At 38.8% G+C, this 17,035-nt stretch overlaps 1 protein-coding gene across 1 annotated transcript in view; it reads left to right on the forward strand.

The window, feature by feature from the left end:
- The first annotated feature begins 3,440 nt into the window (after positions 1-3,440).
- Positions 3,441-17,035, forward strand: part of SPOCK3 (SPARC (osteonectin), cwcv and kazal like domains proteoglycan 3) — a 194,705-nt gene continuing 181,110 nt past the window's right edge. The window contains exons 1-2 of the mRNA XM_082759052.1: positions 3,441-3,515; positions 3,692-3,877. Of these exons, the coding sequence (XP_082615178.1) occupies positions 3,692-3,877 (186 nt within the window). The 5' untranslated portion in view covers positions 3,441-3,515. The remainder of the gene's footprint in view (positions 3,516-3,691; positions 3,878-17,035) is intronic.

A 17,035-nucleotide genomic window follows, 5' to 3' on the forward strand; every position in this document is an offset into this window, starting at 1 on the left:
ATGGTGAAGCTGATTGACCATCAGATGTAAGCTTAAACTGAAAGAAGAAAAGCTAAAGTATTGGAAATATCTTCCAGAGCCAGACTTCCAGAAGTCACTGACATAGATTAAGTGTGCAGTTTCCATCACTGACTGGGACTCAATGGTGGTCTAAGAATAGACTGAGATTGACATCTGCCAGGATTGACAAAATATAGCTGGTTTTGCTTGTGGGCAATGGAATGGCTACATGTTCCTTTGGGAGTTTCTTCAAGAAAAAAAAAAAAAAAAAAGATTTTTAACTGCAAGGACTATATTATTGTATTTGCATAAACTTCATGCTTTAGTGCCTTAAATGAATATATTCCTCATTTGCACAAAGGGGGTTAAGCACTTTTAAGACACTGTTTTCAGGGCATAAATTTCTTTGTATTTCTTAATAATTTCTCAGTATGTCCCCTCTGTTTCATTATCAACTTATGCATATAAACTTTTCTTCCAGTGCAGCTCTAGGCATCTCTATTACAGATTACAGCACCCTTTCATACAACATACATAATTACGTACACACTCCCTTTTTTTCCCTCTCTCCATCCTTTTCCATAAGCAACATCCATATTGTTCATGACAATCTACTACCGTTGTATGTGTATATTACCAGCTACACCATCTTCTCTGCTATCCCCCTGACTCCATCAGCTAATCAGCTTTAATATTTGAAAGATCTATCTTACTGAAAGCTTGGAAAACATCATATTTTGAATTTTGAAATTGAGAAGAAAGACATTTTTAATAATAATATCAGTATTTCTTAACAGGACAATAATGAAAAGAGCTATAGCTCAGTTACTATGATCTCAGTTTAAAATTATGTACTTGCTACCATTAATTTGATTCTCTTACCACTACAGTGGTACTGGATTCCCTGACATATCTTAAAGATACCATTTTTAGGCACATAAGTATGTAAGAATGCAGATATACTTTCTGTGAGAAATGTACGTACATTTAAAATAAAGAATAATTCTCAAGATACAAAAATTAGATCTTTGAAGAGTGGTGAAATTATTGAGAAAAAAAAAAAAAAAAAGAAATAAAAAGAAAAAAAAAAAACTTAGTTTTGTCTTCAAAATGCCATTTCAATCAAGCATCATTTTTTGTGTGCTTGAAGAAATGGAATTACCAACTTGTGTAAAGTCCTTGATCAGAATGAGGCTCTTAAACCAATTATGTGGAGATCAGAGTGCTTAAAGTTATGAGGAATACATTTAGAATTATTAAAGGCTTCAAATAGCTTGGTTCAGGCAAAATTACATATAATTGATCATTTAGTATGTGTTGTCAGTAGAAACTGTAGTCATAGGTGTGGAAGATCACTTTTTAGACAAATCGCAGTGAAACTTTTGTAAAACCCAAACCATATCAGAGCTCACTTTTCTAAGAATTTTTACTGAAAACAAATCCCAGCCACTTTTATTGCTATTCTCCAATTATGGAAAGATGCACCATAACTTAAAGTAGTGAATAATATTATCATAGCTGAAAAAGTGCAATACAGATGAAGCAAAACCAAAACAAATTACCTGGATTGCTAGGTAAATGAAGCCACAAAATTGGGGATTGGGGTGTTTTTTAAAAGTTTAAATAAGTGTTTTATACCAAGGGGAAAAAAAAAAAAAAAAAAAAAGGAAAGATCATTAGTTTTATAGAGAAATTTCTTCTTTGCCAAAGGGCAAAGAGGCTTGTAGGAAATTAACATGAAGATTGACAAACACAAACTGGATTGTCAGAAAGTGATTGTATAAGGGACTGACTCTATAACCCCACTGAGAATAACATGGCTGTGATATTGATTCTTGTTTAGCCTCTGTACAGTCCTTCCATCCCTTTGCCTTGAGTTTTTTGATTCATTTATTAGAGAATATAATATTATTCTGGGTAGGCTGCATTTTCAGTCAGGACATAAATCTTAATCTTGCAGTCATCCTCTGTATCTATCAGACTGGTGACAAGATTCTCATTGATTTTCGTGATACAGGTTTAGGAACAGAATGATATGTATTATGTGGTGTAAGATACAGGCTAGGGGACTTAATTCATACTTTGGTATCTCTCTATAGTTACAGTATATGACCAAACTCAAAACTTGCTAGGATCGCTCACAATCTCATATTCACACCTCTTTTTGCATAAAGTGGCATTTTTCTCCTTACTGAATCTGGGAATGTCTGACGGAGTTGAGCCTAGTTTCAGCTCCAAAGGTAACTGTTTTACCGTGGAGTACAGTTCCAGGTAATGCACCAGGAGTGTTGTGTTCTCTTAACACACCTCCTAGCAGCCTTCTGGTGGGTTAGGCTGAACTGAAAGCCTGACTGCCTGCTTCACAGGCTGGGCAAGGAGACGGAGTAGGAAGACCAGGAATGAGAAAGCTTGTGGATTGAGATGAAAATTACTTTATTGCCAACGTAATGTAAATTAATGTAACTGCTCATTTGGATAGTGGGAAACAAGAAGATGAACATTAAAACAACCTTTCCTCCCCCTGTACCCAGGCTCAACTTCTCCCCATGCCCCAGGCAGCATGATGGGTTTGGGAGGGTAACAGGGGTCCAGTCATTGAGTAAGGGTTTCTCTTTGTTGCTCCTTCTTTCTCTCATGTTTCCTCTGCTCTGGCATGAATTCTCCACGGGCTGAAGGCCTTCAGGAAGATGTGCTGTGGTGTGGATTCTCCACACGCCACCGTTCCCCTGGGTATATCCATTGGCTCTGGTGTGGTGGGCTGCAGTGGATATGGCAATGCACCTCCTGCTTCCCCCAACTTTGGCGTTGGCTCTCTTTGCTGCTCTTTCCCTCCCCAGCTCCTCACAGCACTTTTTGCCCCAACTGTGCTTTTTTGGAGGCATCACCAGCCTGGCTGCTGGGCTTGGCTGCAGCCTGTGTGCCGTGCCCACATTGCAGGGCTGGCATGGGGCAGCCCCTCGTCTTCCCCCACTGCCTCCCCCAGCCACTGTGCCATGGGCACCCACCCGACGCACGCCCGAAAAGCAGCGCGAGTCTGGGGAATAAGGCGCGCATCGCAGCGCTCGGTGAACTGGGTCAGCAGGCTGGCTGACAGAGCTCCAAATCAAATATGGAGCAAGCCGCACCACCAGGGAGGAAACCGAACCAGCTCCGCACCTCGCCCGTTTCCAAATCACATTTATCCAGCGGAGGAAGGAGGGCGGCTGCCACCCAGGGCTGGGCTGCCGCACGGCCGCCGCGGCTCCCAGCCCGACCACCGGGGTGACGAGCGCCGGGCTCGGGCCCCTCAGGGCCGGCAGCCACCCCCCCCCCCCACCTCAGACCGTTAGCCCCGGCGCGGGGCGGGGCGGGGCGGGGCCGGGGGGGCGGGCGGGCGGGGAGCGGGGCGGGGGGCTGCGGGCGGCGGCGCGGGCGGGCAGCGGGCAGCAGGCAGCGGGCAGGCAGCAGGCAGCGGGCAGGCAGCAGGCAGCCTTTCCGGCCGCGGCGAGGAGCGCGGTTGCGGGGCTCGCGGCAAGGTGACGGGCTGGGCAGCCTCCTCTTCCTCTCCTTCCTCTCGCCTCGCCTCCCTTCCCCCTCAATGCGGCGCGCCGGGCTCCCTTTCCCCCTGCCCCTTCCGCACCCCTGCCCGTTGCGGGCGGGCGCGGCGTGGGTAACCCGCCCTCCCCACCCTGCCGTGTCTCCTCTCGCCCAGATGCTGAAGGTAGCAGCAGCCTTGGTGTGCGTGTGCGCGGCAGCCTGGTGCAGCCCGGCGCTGGCGGCGGCGGCGGCGGCGGCCGGGGGCAGACCGGACAGCGGCAATTTTCTGGACGATAAGCAGTGGCTCACCACCATCTCGCAGTACGACAAGGAGGTCGGGCAGTGGAACAAATTCCGAGACGTAAGTTCAGCCCTTCCCCGGGAGCGCCCCTCACGGGGGCAACCGCAACTTTATTTTCGCCCCCGATTTCATTCCGGTTCGTTAAATCCCCGGCGGTGCCCGGGCGCTGCGAGAGCAGGAGGAGGAGGAGGAGGAGGAGGGAGGTGTCGCCGGGCAGTTCCCGGCGCGATGCCGCCGCTGAGCGGCCAGCCCGGGCCCGCTGTGCCCCGGGGTGCGCCCCGCGCCCTGCTCGCACCTCCGGGGCCCTGCGGCAGCGGTGGCGGCAGCGGCGGGGTGGGCTGCGGAGGGGGCGCCCCGCTGTGGGATGGCGGCGGGCAGGGCAGGGCAGGGCAGGGCAAGGAGGCTCCTCACCTTGTCGCCCTCACCTCGGCGGGGCTTGGAGCGCCTGGCAGGCAGTGCCTGAGCCCCCGAGCCGCCCCGGCCCCAATCCCTCCCGTTACGAAACCCGCCGGTGGCTGTCCCCCCCGTGGGAGCGCCTCGCGTTCCTGAGGAGTTTGTTGTAAGTTTGGCAAAGCCCAGCGCGTCTTCACGAGGCCGTCCTGCGTTCTTTGATGTCGCTTCTAATAACCTCAATTCCACACGGGCAAAATCAATCTCTCCTTAGTCTCTCTGCATTGCTTGCTGGGTTTCTTTGCTTTGGTTCGCAACTTCGGTGTCAACAGGTTCCTCGTGCTGCAGCTTGCCGGTGACTGGTTTGCCATCGCAAGCTGAGGTCGAGGGCTCCAAAAAGTCTCTTATTTTTATAAGAAGTCTCGTTTATTTATAAGGAGTCTCGTATTTTTATGAGAGTTATAGTGTACTTGCCATGTATGTGGTTTTCAGCTTTATATATATGCCGCATGTGGGATGCGAACTTGGCTATTTATGTTAAGTAACTAGGGAGGAAGAATTACTGTTAGAGTTGTGGGAGAACTTAATTCCACAATAGCTTCTATTAAACAGAATTAATTTAGCGTGTGACAACACTCATGTTAGTGTTCAGACATTTTTGTTTACTTGGAACAGCTTAAAATGTAATAGTCACATGAAAAATGTTCAGTGTGCTGTACCTCGGGACTTGCGTTTTTAGAAAAAATGTGCAGTGCCATATAAATGTTTTAGGATGAAAGGCTGCTGCTGGAAAGCACCAAAATAAGTACATCAGTTATGTTCTATAATGGGGCAAAGTCATCTATGTAAGGACTACCCTGCGAGGCTGAAGAAGCTAAGTGCTGCCTAATGCCTGTCTCCTGGGTGCCCACTGACATATACTGTAATATTGGATATTAGCCAGATAATTTATTCTGTGACAAGTAGATGTCCCCAAGGGTTTTAGAAGTGACTGCTCTGAGAAAGTACTGCATACTGATTCACCTGAAGCAGCTTACAAATACTCTAGCTTATTTATTTTTACACTGTTTAAGTTTTATAAGACTGGATCTTCAGAGAGGAGTCTGCTTTTACTTCTTGTGCAGAATGCTTATATCCTATTGATTGTTACTTGATCTGGAATGTTTATGGATGAGCCTTATACTTCACAAGGCTCTCCTTTTAAAGTGTGGATGGCTTTCAGTAATTCATAGCTGGAAAAAAATAAATTAGGAGTTAATCTACCTGAACAATCATGAGTTATAGAAAAACATTTTGTAAAATGCACTGATCAGCTGATCAATTATATAACATGGTGGAGAAGTTTTATTAACATCCTCCAGTTTTATATGATTAGCAAATTTACTTGAATGAATTTGTAGGTCTTGAATTTGTGATTAGCAATTTGATCAGTGATTCAAATGTTTCCCCCCTGTTACAGAATGATGCAAATACACCTTAAAAATATGGAGGGGTAACTGTCTTGAAGAGTTAAAATAAACATGGGCCTTGCCTTGTATACATCTGTAATTTAATTCTGTGTTTTCTGAACAAAGCAACACATTTGTTGTAGGCTTTAAATACCCTACAGATATATGGGTGAGATTGAATTCTGGTGTGAAAAGAAGTATTTAAAGGCTTAACTTTAGACTTAACTGACAAGACTGATTAATGTGGAAGATAATGACCCTGACTCTGGTCATTGACTCAGTTTCTTAAGAGTTTTAGGTCACAGTGAGAAAGAACATAAGCTTTGTAAGTGTTCCCTTCCTCAGTGACTAAGCCAGAATATAACTTTGAGATTTTGTTCTGTTTTAAATAAATAAATAAATAAATAAAAACCAATCTTATCAACCTCTAAAATGTCAGGCTTGTCAGTAAAGTTTGTTGTTAACATGATACTAATATTAGCTGACATCGTTTCAGTACTTTGTACAGTCGGAACTGTAATGACTCTTCAGTTCTTCTGAAAGATCTTGACCATTCCAACAAATCTGTTGAAATTGATGAAATAAATCTAGGAAAGAACTTTGCTTTACTTTGCTTAAATGTGGAACAGTGGGAAGATGAGTGCACATCAGATGCTCTTTTCACATCTTTTCTTGTGCAAAAATTGAGAATAGGCTCTTAGAGGTGAGACTCGGTGGGATGGGGATAGGGGAAACGTATTCTTCATAAGGCAGAGATCAGCTCCCCCACCTTATACGTATGATTATGTACAAGGCTCTGTTTGTTTGCTGGAGAGGAAGAGATTTTAACTCACTCTGCTTCCTCCTGTGGTCCAGTTGCTGAGTAGCAGCAGATCTTTTGTCACTAACTAAGTCTTGGAGTTAATGTTTCTTATATTTCTTCAAGCTGCCTGGTTAGGCTGCTTCAGCAGCCATGATGCTGGGGTGTCCTAGCCCATGCGTTCATATCCCTTGTTTATCTCATGGCTGGGAATTGAGGTTCTTTAGTAGGCACTAAGTTGGAGTCATCTTTTTATTTCATATTTTGCTATATTTATGGTGTTCTGTGCTAACGGTCTCATACATGATAGTTGGACTTATTTTTATAAAATATATTAAAAATATAAGTACTTCGTCTAGAATGAAGATTATTCCTTTTTAAAAATGTAATTGAATAATGGCGTTACACTTAAACTTATTAACTTTTCACATCCTAAATCTTACACATTAAACATTCACTACCTATAATGCTCTGAATCTGTGGAGGAAAACAAAATATAGGAAGAGTTTATTTTCTCTATGATGCGATTCCAAATAATAATATTAATTTTAAAGTTAAAACCAAATGTAGTGTCTTTGCCATTTATAATCACTTTGTTGTTGGTTTTTTTTTTTTTTTTTTGTGATCTTTACAACCAGTCTGACAAAATTTCACACAACTGTCTTTTATATTGCTATCTGAAAGCCTTTCAGAAACTTTTTTATTTTTATTTTTTCAAAATTCCATGAAACAGCATTCTTTAGCATACCTGATTTTAAGTATTGGTATTTGCAACATGTCCATGTGTGTTAATGAAAAAGGTCATATATTAAATGTTTTATGTGCTAAATTTGATTTGGTGCTTAAGTAGAGCATTACTGATGATCTGGCTTGCTTATTAGTGATTTTTACTTTTTCACTTCAACAAGGTGATAATTTAAACAATTCTTGTACTTGTAAATCTAAGACGTGTTAGGAACTTTGTAAGGAAACGTGCTTGTTGTATATAAATGAACTCCAATCAACTCAACTATGGCATAGCATTGTTTTGAAATGGTATGATCTGTTGATCAATATGATCAATTGCATCATCCTACAGTGTTACTGTCATCCTGCTGCATTGATACAATTATCAAAGGTAAAAAATGTAGGACAAAATTCAAGTAACAGACCTTAAAACCTTCTATCGGATATGAATGGGAAGTTTGCACTGCTAATGCTAGCTTCTATTCCGCTTCATTGTGCCTTCACCTCCAAATGTAAAAACACTTGGCAAGTTTGGGCAACTCATGTTGGCTTCCCAGATGCTTCCTTTGGAGATAAGTGGAAGAATGTTTTTCTTCCTTGGTGAAATCTAAGCCTTGGTGTTTGGAAAAGAAGTGAAACAAATACTAAGTCTCAATACAGATTGTGTAATTGTTTGTGTTCATTACTCTTTTGTCTGTTTTTAGGCTTAAGGTTTCTTAAAAACAAATGCCCCCTCTCTTTACCCTACTCCCCCCCCCCCAACCAAAGCACCTCACCACCTCTACACCTGATGTTTCTTTAGTGTTGTGAGCAGAACATCTCTGCATGACTATTTGGCCATGTGACTGCACTTCTCTGCAACCAAAAAGGCTGAGGGCTGTTTTAAAAAGGATTAATCACAAGTTTTTTTTTTTCACTTTGCTGTGTGATCACTGTGCAAGTATTTGGAAGGTTTTTGTGTTTCTGGAGTGGAGTTCTGATAACCTGATTTAATGAGAAGAAGGGCTTCTTCTAAACAAGTTTTTTTTTTTTTTTTTTAATTTGGCTTGAATCCCTCTTATTTTATATATTTCTTAGATTTTTTTTTTTAACAGGATTTTGCAGATAGCTATGTTTAGTCTAAATGAATGATTTTTTTTGTATTAAGGCTAAGAAGGTTGACAGTCTAAATTCAGAAGAGCAGTTATGTTTTTGCAGTTACATTTTTGTTGAATTAATGATAATGGGATTGGCATCAAATACCCGATTTAAAACTGTGAAGTGATAATCATCTGGAGGGTCTTCATTCTAGTTATAGCAGTATAGTATTTACTTTAGACTATGTGGATCAAAACTTTATATTGCTATTACAATATCACTTAAATATTGTTACAATAGGACTTAAATATTTTCACTTCTCAGACATATGGTCTGATTTTTGGGTGGTCCAGTGTGGAGCCAGGAGTTGGACTCAATGATCCATGTGGCTCCCTTCCAACTCAGGATATTCCATGATTCTAAATAAATGCTGTTACACAGGGTGACTGGTACATGCAGTGCTATTTAGTTGACCAGTGAAAACTGAGAGTTGACTTAGGTTTACCCCCTAAAGAAGTTTCTTTTCTGTTAATAATAATAGTAAAAAACTTCCTAAGAAACTTTTACTGGAATCCTGTGGCAATAGTAAAATGTATTCCTCCCATGTGGTCCAAAAGACTACAGTTTGGCTGAATGCTGGCACTCACTTTTCTTTCAATGTGGATTAATGTTATTTATATATTACTTAGTGGCTATGTATATATTACTTGTGAGTGTAGGCTTTTTTGTGGCTTGTTCTTTGGTCCAGGTCTGTTTTCTTTCTTTTCTTTACTTGTTTTCTTGATATTTTCCAATCTGTCCCTGAACTGACAGATCATTCTCTTTTCATAATGTCCGTATACAATTAATGTAAAATGTGGTTATGTCATTATACAAAAAATGTAGTTTCTTTAAAGGTACATACTGCTGAACTTTGTTGTGAAACTAGCTGCTCTGCAGTCTGTTTAATGACAGACTAGGATGTAGGCTTTTTTTCTTTTTCAATTTATTGTAGATCTTGAAAAGTAGTTTTGCTGCTTCAAAATCATCTTGGACTAAAATACAAACAGCAGCCAGTTGTGATCTTAAAGTGAGCTTTTGCTTAAAAAGAAAAGGATTGTATATAGTAAGTAGGTCACTAATATGCACATGATAGAAGGAAAGGGAATGGAAAAAGGATCATGAAAATACTTTCTCTGAAGTCTTTAGGATTGGAAAGCACAGCACTCACCAGTCTTTCATTGATAAGGTTAAGTCATTAGCTGTCAAAATTGGTTCATTAGGCTTATTTGTCTCATACTTCTTACCATTCAGGGTAAATAAATATACTTCTTTCCCTATTAGTGGGTGGGACAGCTCTTCTACTACATACATGATAGAAAATTATAATTATGGAAAAAATGGAATTGCAGAAGAGGAATGATAAAATTCTTCATTAAGTTGTCCTAGGCTTAAGTTAGAGCAAGAAGAAAAGGATGAGCAAGAAAAAAACTTCAAGTTTCTTTCTGGATAGAGGCACTGAATCTCAGTTTTACACATGCCAACTGGTTATTTGACAATGGTTATCAGCTATTCTGAACTGTTGTCAGTGTTTCTCTCTCTTTTTTTTTTTTTTTCCATTGTGACTTTTAGTTTGTATCATCTTAGTTTTATTAATATAGTGAAGGAGGAAGAACTTTGCAACCCGGAATATCTGACAAGAAGAACGAGTATTTTATACTTACAGTTATAATAACTACATTAAGGCTTGACCACTGTGTTTTAAACCTTGAAATATAGGAAAATATTAGGAATTTGTATTAAAATTAATGAAATTAAAAAACCTGTTTAGTTGTCCATCACTTTTTAACTGAACCCGGTAAATTGTATTGGAAATCTTAACTTTTCATTTCTCTTGCATTTTGGGTAAAGGCTTCTGATTTGTATATATACTTCTAATTTCTTCTCAAATATTCTTTCACCTGGTTAGTTTTCCTCCAGTCTGTTTTTGCTTGATGTTTCTTGTAACAAATACTTTTTTTGTCTGCAGAGACAGTCTGCTAACCTCAAACAATTGTTAATACTGAACTCTTAACTGTCTCTTGGAAGGCATTAGCTTGGAAGCTCTTTATATAGCTAACGCTGAGGAGTTAAGTAAACGGTAATGTGCTTTCCCTTAGATTGGCCTCATAATCTAAAGGAAAGCTGATAACATCGTTTCATCTTATCTTTATCTCCTTTCTGTGAAGAATAATCTTTATTTTATTTGCTGTGGGTTGTTTAGTGGATATGGATACCCAGTATTCTCTTGTCTTACCATTAAATCTTATTGGGATTGACTCTAGACATCTGTGCTTATTATAGTGTAGTGTAAATAGATTTGTAATACACTAATAGGTGGTAACAGTAACAGAAACTGCATAGTCTGTCTTGGATTTATAATCAGAATGGAAAGATGTCTGGAGCAAGAGGTGTATTATCAGGAGAAGTTGAATGTAGAAAAAAGCAGAATACGAGTGCAATTAGAATAGGTTATTTTTAGACAACATCAGTTCTTTTTTCCCCCCCATGTCTTCCATCTCTGTTACTTGATAATCTTTGAAGCATTTGTAATAACTAGCTATGGAAAGAAGAAGTAATAGTTTGGTTTAATTTCTTTGCAGTTCTTGGCCAGTTGTCAGGCTTAACTCTTTCCTTTAAATAGGCGCTTAGGTTTAAATAGTTTCCCTCCCACTAATGCCCACCGAGAGGTGCTGGGTGCCTACAGTTCGATTCAGGAAATAAGGAAGGAAATTCCCTTCTACGAACAGCTATTTATTTGTTTATTTATTTTCATACATAGCTTTAGAGCAACTCCTATATTTTCAAGTATAAGGAAGGTTGTTCTAACCAATGTATTTCTTTCTCTTTCCTACCAGTACATGAAAGATACTTTTTAGTAATATAGCTTCAATTTCTCTTTATGGGTATCTTTCTAATGTAGACCTTTTTAAAAAAATATGTGTACAGTCATGTTTTTACTATTGTATATATGTTTTAATCGCACATAATCACCTTCCTTGGAGATCTTCAGAAGCCACCTGGACATGGTCCTGGGCAGTCTGCTCTGGGTGGCCCTGCTTGAGCAGGTGTTGGACCAGATGGACCCAGAGGTCCCTGCCAGCCTCAGCCATGCTGGGGTTCTCTGATATCTGAATGCATTAGTAACCACAGATGAACAGCTTCTTTTTCTGAATGTGGACTTACCAGTCTCACTTGGACTGTGCTTAATGCTAAAATCTGCCTTGTTTGCTGTAGACACAAGTATGAAGGCAACAATGGTAAATTCTAACATACTATATGGTATTAAATGTTATTTTCATATGTCTTAAATTTCTAAAAGAGTCTTGTGGTTAGTAATAGTGTTCAAAGCTCCATTGGGCATCATCCTTACTTAACGTGAATGATCTTTAGTTACGTGATAGATATTTCTTCTGATGATTTTTCACTCTTGCTTTCCCAATTCACCCCATTTCACACTGATACATTACAGTAGCAAAAATTATCAGTTGAATTATTGATTTATCTAAGGTTGTGCAGAGTGAGGTAGGAGTCTTGGATAGGACACAAAGATGGCTGGCATGAAATTCTAACCCAGGACAAAGTTTTCACATTTCAGTGAGGATATTTTCATTACTCTGTTGATATCTTCACAAGGTAAGATAGTACATTAAAGAGATGCCAAAAAGTTTGGATGATTTGCCTTTTCTTTTATGGAAGCTATTATCTTAATATGTTGCTACTATTGGTTATCCAGTGCTTGCTGTTTTTCTGCAGAAAATCCTCATGAACTAGTTTCTTATTTTCTCGTGTGATGTGCAATCATTGGGTCAAAGTAGACTGTCAGTTCTCAGCTTGTTCAGCATCTCTCTAAAAAAGTCTGCAAGTTATTAAGTAACTTTATGTATTGCATTTGTAATCGGGCCTGGCTCCAGCTGAAAATACACTCCTTTGACATTTGTTGAGTTTGCATTAATGATGAAGTTCATTCTATCGCTAGATCTGTCTAGCAGCGATAATAGCAGAGCCTACACCTCAGTGTATGCTTCCGAGGACAGACAATGCCCTGTGTTTTAACAGCTATTTAGTAAAACTGGGGAAAGTTATTAGCGTGAAGAATGTGGGATATATATTTATTGATGCATGTATCTGTAAGGATTTGGTGGTTGTGTTCATGACTAAGTGATTACTCTTGCAGAAAACCTAAACAATGATGCTTGTAAACAGAATCAATCCGTTGGTATGCAGAGCATCAAAGCCAGTAATCCATTGTATAAGGCCCTTCCAGACTTAAGCAGAGGAATACGTTAACCAGTTTGGTCAGATTTAGGAAGCACATGTGAAACTCAAGGAACTCTTTATTTACGGCCCAAAGGGACCATTGGATTTGATGATACGCTTGCCTGATACAGGTTGTTTTAAACCGGAAAATTCTAGTTGGGCAAAAGCACTGCAGGCTTCAGGAGGTTGTGCTGTGTGACAGTGGCATAGATCAAGAAATACTTGATTTCTAAGGCCTTTGGTGTCAGGAAAGTAATTCTCTGCAATATTCCCAGATGATGTAGGCAGAAAATCTATGCTGTTTTGCAGCAGAATAAGGAAGAATGATGTTTAAGCTCATGTGAACATGATTTGGAGGTAAATACTTCTTTGGCCCCGATATGACAATGAGTAGGACTTGATCAATCTTTGTTACACTTCATTTTTAAAAAGAAATCTCTTCAACCATTTTCAAGGCGTTGTCTTGTGTATATTGCCAGTAATTGTGGCCCATTACTTTAATGAAAAAATAACAGTGTTGGAATAGAAGCCAATTTAAATCCTAAGAAAGATGGAGAAACGGCTTCCGAATTTCCATTTGGATATTCACTGTGGTATAAAAATCAGATTGTATTTGTTGTCTTAATCCAGAGTGTAAGTATGTAAACGTAGTAAGAACTAGGTAGCTGGTCTTCAGGGACCTCCATGTTGCGTTTAGTCAAAAGCTACTATATCTTTCTTTCCTTTCTTTTTCTCATACACTAAATGTTTACAGTTCCTATTCTTTCTGTTCCTACATAAAGATGATAGTTTATTAGTGTAACTCTTGCTTCTTTTCCTCCAAGTTTTCTAGATGTGTATAGCAGTATAGCTTCTTGAACTTTAAGACATGAGTAATGTTTTTCCCCAGGAGACTTGAAAATACTAATGTTATGGAACATGTGAAATTCAGCACGTTTAATAGTTCAGCTCTTCTGTTTTTTAGAATAAATATGAATACATGCTATGTGCATGTGTGTGCGCACATGTATTCCACGTAGGCATACGGAACTGGTTACCAACATATTGGTTAGAACTGAAAGAATTTTTATTCAGTTTCCTGTTGGGGAGTAAAGGACTCAGAACATTCTAAGTATTTCATAGGTCCAACTTCATCATGTCTGCTGGTCCTGTCTTACTTTCAGATTTTGATGTCCCATCCACTGTAGAGCATGTTTTTGGTATATACTGAGTGACATGGATTTAACTATGTTTGTGGAGTGCAGAATAAAATTATAACTATGAATTCATATTTCAGATATGCGAGGCAGTTGTCTACAGTAGTTTCAGTTAACTGGCTGGAAGAGGTACCAATTATTGTTACGTGCCATTATGTATCACATCAGAACGTGACAAGTATGACTACAGATATCTAGAGATTTGCAAGAAAATGTTTGTGTCAAACTCCATTTTTTCCTAGGAAAGGTGGAAGGTATCAAAAATATTTTAATTAAATTCATTATTCCATGAAGCAAAACTGTAGTTAGATTTTAGCAGTGCTTATCTCTTCTTAAAATGTGATAGTATTTTCTATAGTTGATGTTTTAAAACAATCTTGCTTGTCAAACAGATTTTAGTTTGAAAGTGAGTGAATCTTTAGAGTTAGAAAGAGTTGGACTGTGACAGTAGAGCCTGATTCGGGTGTAGCTGGACTATTTGACAGCATGAATGTTAGGAAACCTTTATTTTAACACATTGCAAGTTACTCTCAAGCAATAATAAAGTTTCTCTTCTGCTTTTAAAATTCTAGTTTAATGCAGATGAAGGATAGTAATTTGTATACATTTACAGATCCTACTGTTGATTATCTGAAAGAACATTTCACTAAATAAATATACTAGTGGCAGCTAAAATTCCTGTAGTTGTAAAATTATGCACATTGTTTATACAACAGGTTTAAAATGTATCAGTGTTCAGCTTTTACTTGTACTGGTTTCAAAACATACATCTACTTGATTTTCAAGCTTAGTTATTTTCAGTTTGGACAACTGAATTTTTCAGTTGCTTTACTTAGGTAGCTTTAGCCAAACAGCTTGCTCATTAGACCAAAAAACCTGCCAAGAGTAATCAAGCATAGGGATGAAACAAAAGACATTGTGATTTACTGTTTTATGCTTGGCATTTATCAAGAGAAGTGCTTGATTGAAGGGAAGAAAAAAGGAAAAATGGAAAAAAAAAATCTTCATAATGCTGAAATAATTACTATCATAAAATTTGAAAACCTCACTGATGTGCAGGCAGCTAACCCTATACTTCCTGAATTGTTGTATAAATTTTTACAAACAGTGTATTTTTAAGGATTTTTGCAGAAAGTGAATGAAGTAATTTTTTCCCACCTTTTTTGAGCCTTCATTCTACTAGGATTTTAAAAGGATAATGTCTTATTAAACTGGACTACAGTTTGTGTGGAGCCCTCTCATGTTCAATTGAGGTCAATGAGAACATGTTCACTGACGTTTGTGAGAGGTGGTCTCTATCTTTAATTATGCCTGTTTACTTACTGTTCAAATAATGATTTTAAATAAGTCTATAAAAATAGACTTTGGAATGTATTTTGCAGCTTGGAAAAATGGAAGATGAACATGAGCTAGAGAACAAACTAAGTCATCCATTTCATTAAGAAATCCTACCTGGTGGTCTAAATTAGAATACATATCAATGGGATTAAAAAAAAAAATAATCAATTTTTTGCTTTATTGTGTATAAGGGAATTCTTAATTTGTTGCTGTGTCTTGGAGCACAGTGAAAACAGTGCCATTATTTTCTTAAGCCAATGGGTTTCATTGAGATTTTAGTTCTGTTTTTAAACAAATTGTATTCTTGAGTAAGTTGTTCACTTGGTTTTTATTCTTCTCCCTCCATTTCTGAGGGGAGGGTAAAAAAAAAACTTTCACTTTCACTGACCTGAATCAAAATACTTTGTTTTGGCTAATTCATCTGAGATTATCTCTGCATGTGTATTTATAGCCTCTGTCTGTTTCGTTTGCTGCATTGCTTCCTGGAGTTCTAGGTAGGCACCTCTGTGCTGCCCTACATGCCGGGCTTCTACGGTGAATTACATACTGTGTGATGCCCTCTGCTTTCCCTTCCAGATGAATCCCATGTTGCAGTGTGCAAAACAGTGCAGAGATTCAATTAAATGGGAGGGTGGCAATTATTAAGTAGAAAAAAGAAAATCAGACAAGCATAAAAAAGCTCTGGAATGCATAGCAAGATAAAATTACTGAGGCTAGATTTTCAGGCTGTATTAGAAAGGCCATTTATATAGATAATATTATTAAAACTAAAGCTGAATAACCTATTTGTGAGAGGTATTAAAGCATCTGGTACACAGCTTAATTCTCTGGGAAGTTATTAGAGTTTATGGTAAAGCTAAGCAGTGGGATGGATTTACTTACTATTTGTTTCTTTTATCTGAAATTGGATTTTTTGTTTATTTTTTTGAGATCTGATGATGGACTAGATTGATTATTTAAAGTAGTAATTCTTAGATGTCAGAAGTATGGTACAAATTTGTAGGCATTGCTTTAACTTGTTTTGACAAACATATGGTGTTTCTTTTTGTGTCAGAAATCTTTCTTGAGCAAACTGGAAAGTACAGAGAAATCAGTGATCTAGAGTAAAATTGGAACCTGAATTAAGTATGAAATACCACACTATAATTCAAGAAATTAATTTTTTGGAAATCAGTATTATGGTGCATAGTACTTACTAGTGTTATGAGTTCTGAAGCTCTGTTACACCTGTCTCAGCTTTATTTTCTTACAAGGTAGCTGTGTCACCAGATGTTTCCAGTGTTTATATTTTTCCTCATCTTTACTCAGAAAGCTATTACGCCAGTCCCCGCAAACCTCCTCTATGTAGGCAAACAAACACAGAGAGAATGTTGTTTTATCTTTAAATATTTCCTCTAAAGCCAGAACATTTTATACTACTTTCCTTTTATGAGATTCATCAGAAAATGAGAAATGGGGATAAAATAAAATGAAAGTCAAAATTGTATTGCCATTTTGTTAACTATAGGGATTTACAGCATGTACGTTCTTCATATTGAAGCGTCTTTGAAACAGGTTACTCTCATAGATGTCCTTTTACACCAGGTTCATGTCCCTCATCATTTTCATAAACTTTTTTAATATAGTTTGTTTCTTATGATCTTCTGCAAACATAACGAGCCCAAAAAGGCACGTGAGGTTTTACAGCTCGGAGTTCTGGTAACTGTGGTACCATTTGGTCTTTGGTCTGTGATCAGTATGCTCTTCATCTAATGGGGTGTGCAGCAGTCAGATATAGCTCAGTTCAGCCCTGAGGGGACTTTGTTAAGATACATAGATATTTTCCTGACTAGGAAAGCACAGGTGAGGTGATGTTTTTTCATGAAGTTAAATCTGAAATTGTTTTATTAATTTCAGTGACAGTATTTTTGCTCAGAGGCTCCAGGCAATGGCCAATGACTGTTAGTGCAGCTTTAAACCAGGTGAA

Source organism: Aythya marila, assembly GCF_965140915.1.
Source record: "Aythya marila genome assembly, chromosome: 4".
Taxonomy (NCBI): domain Eukaryota; kingdom Metazoa; phylum Chordata; class Aves; order Anseriformes; family Anatidae; genus Aythya; species Aythya marila.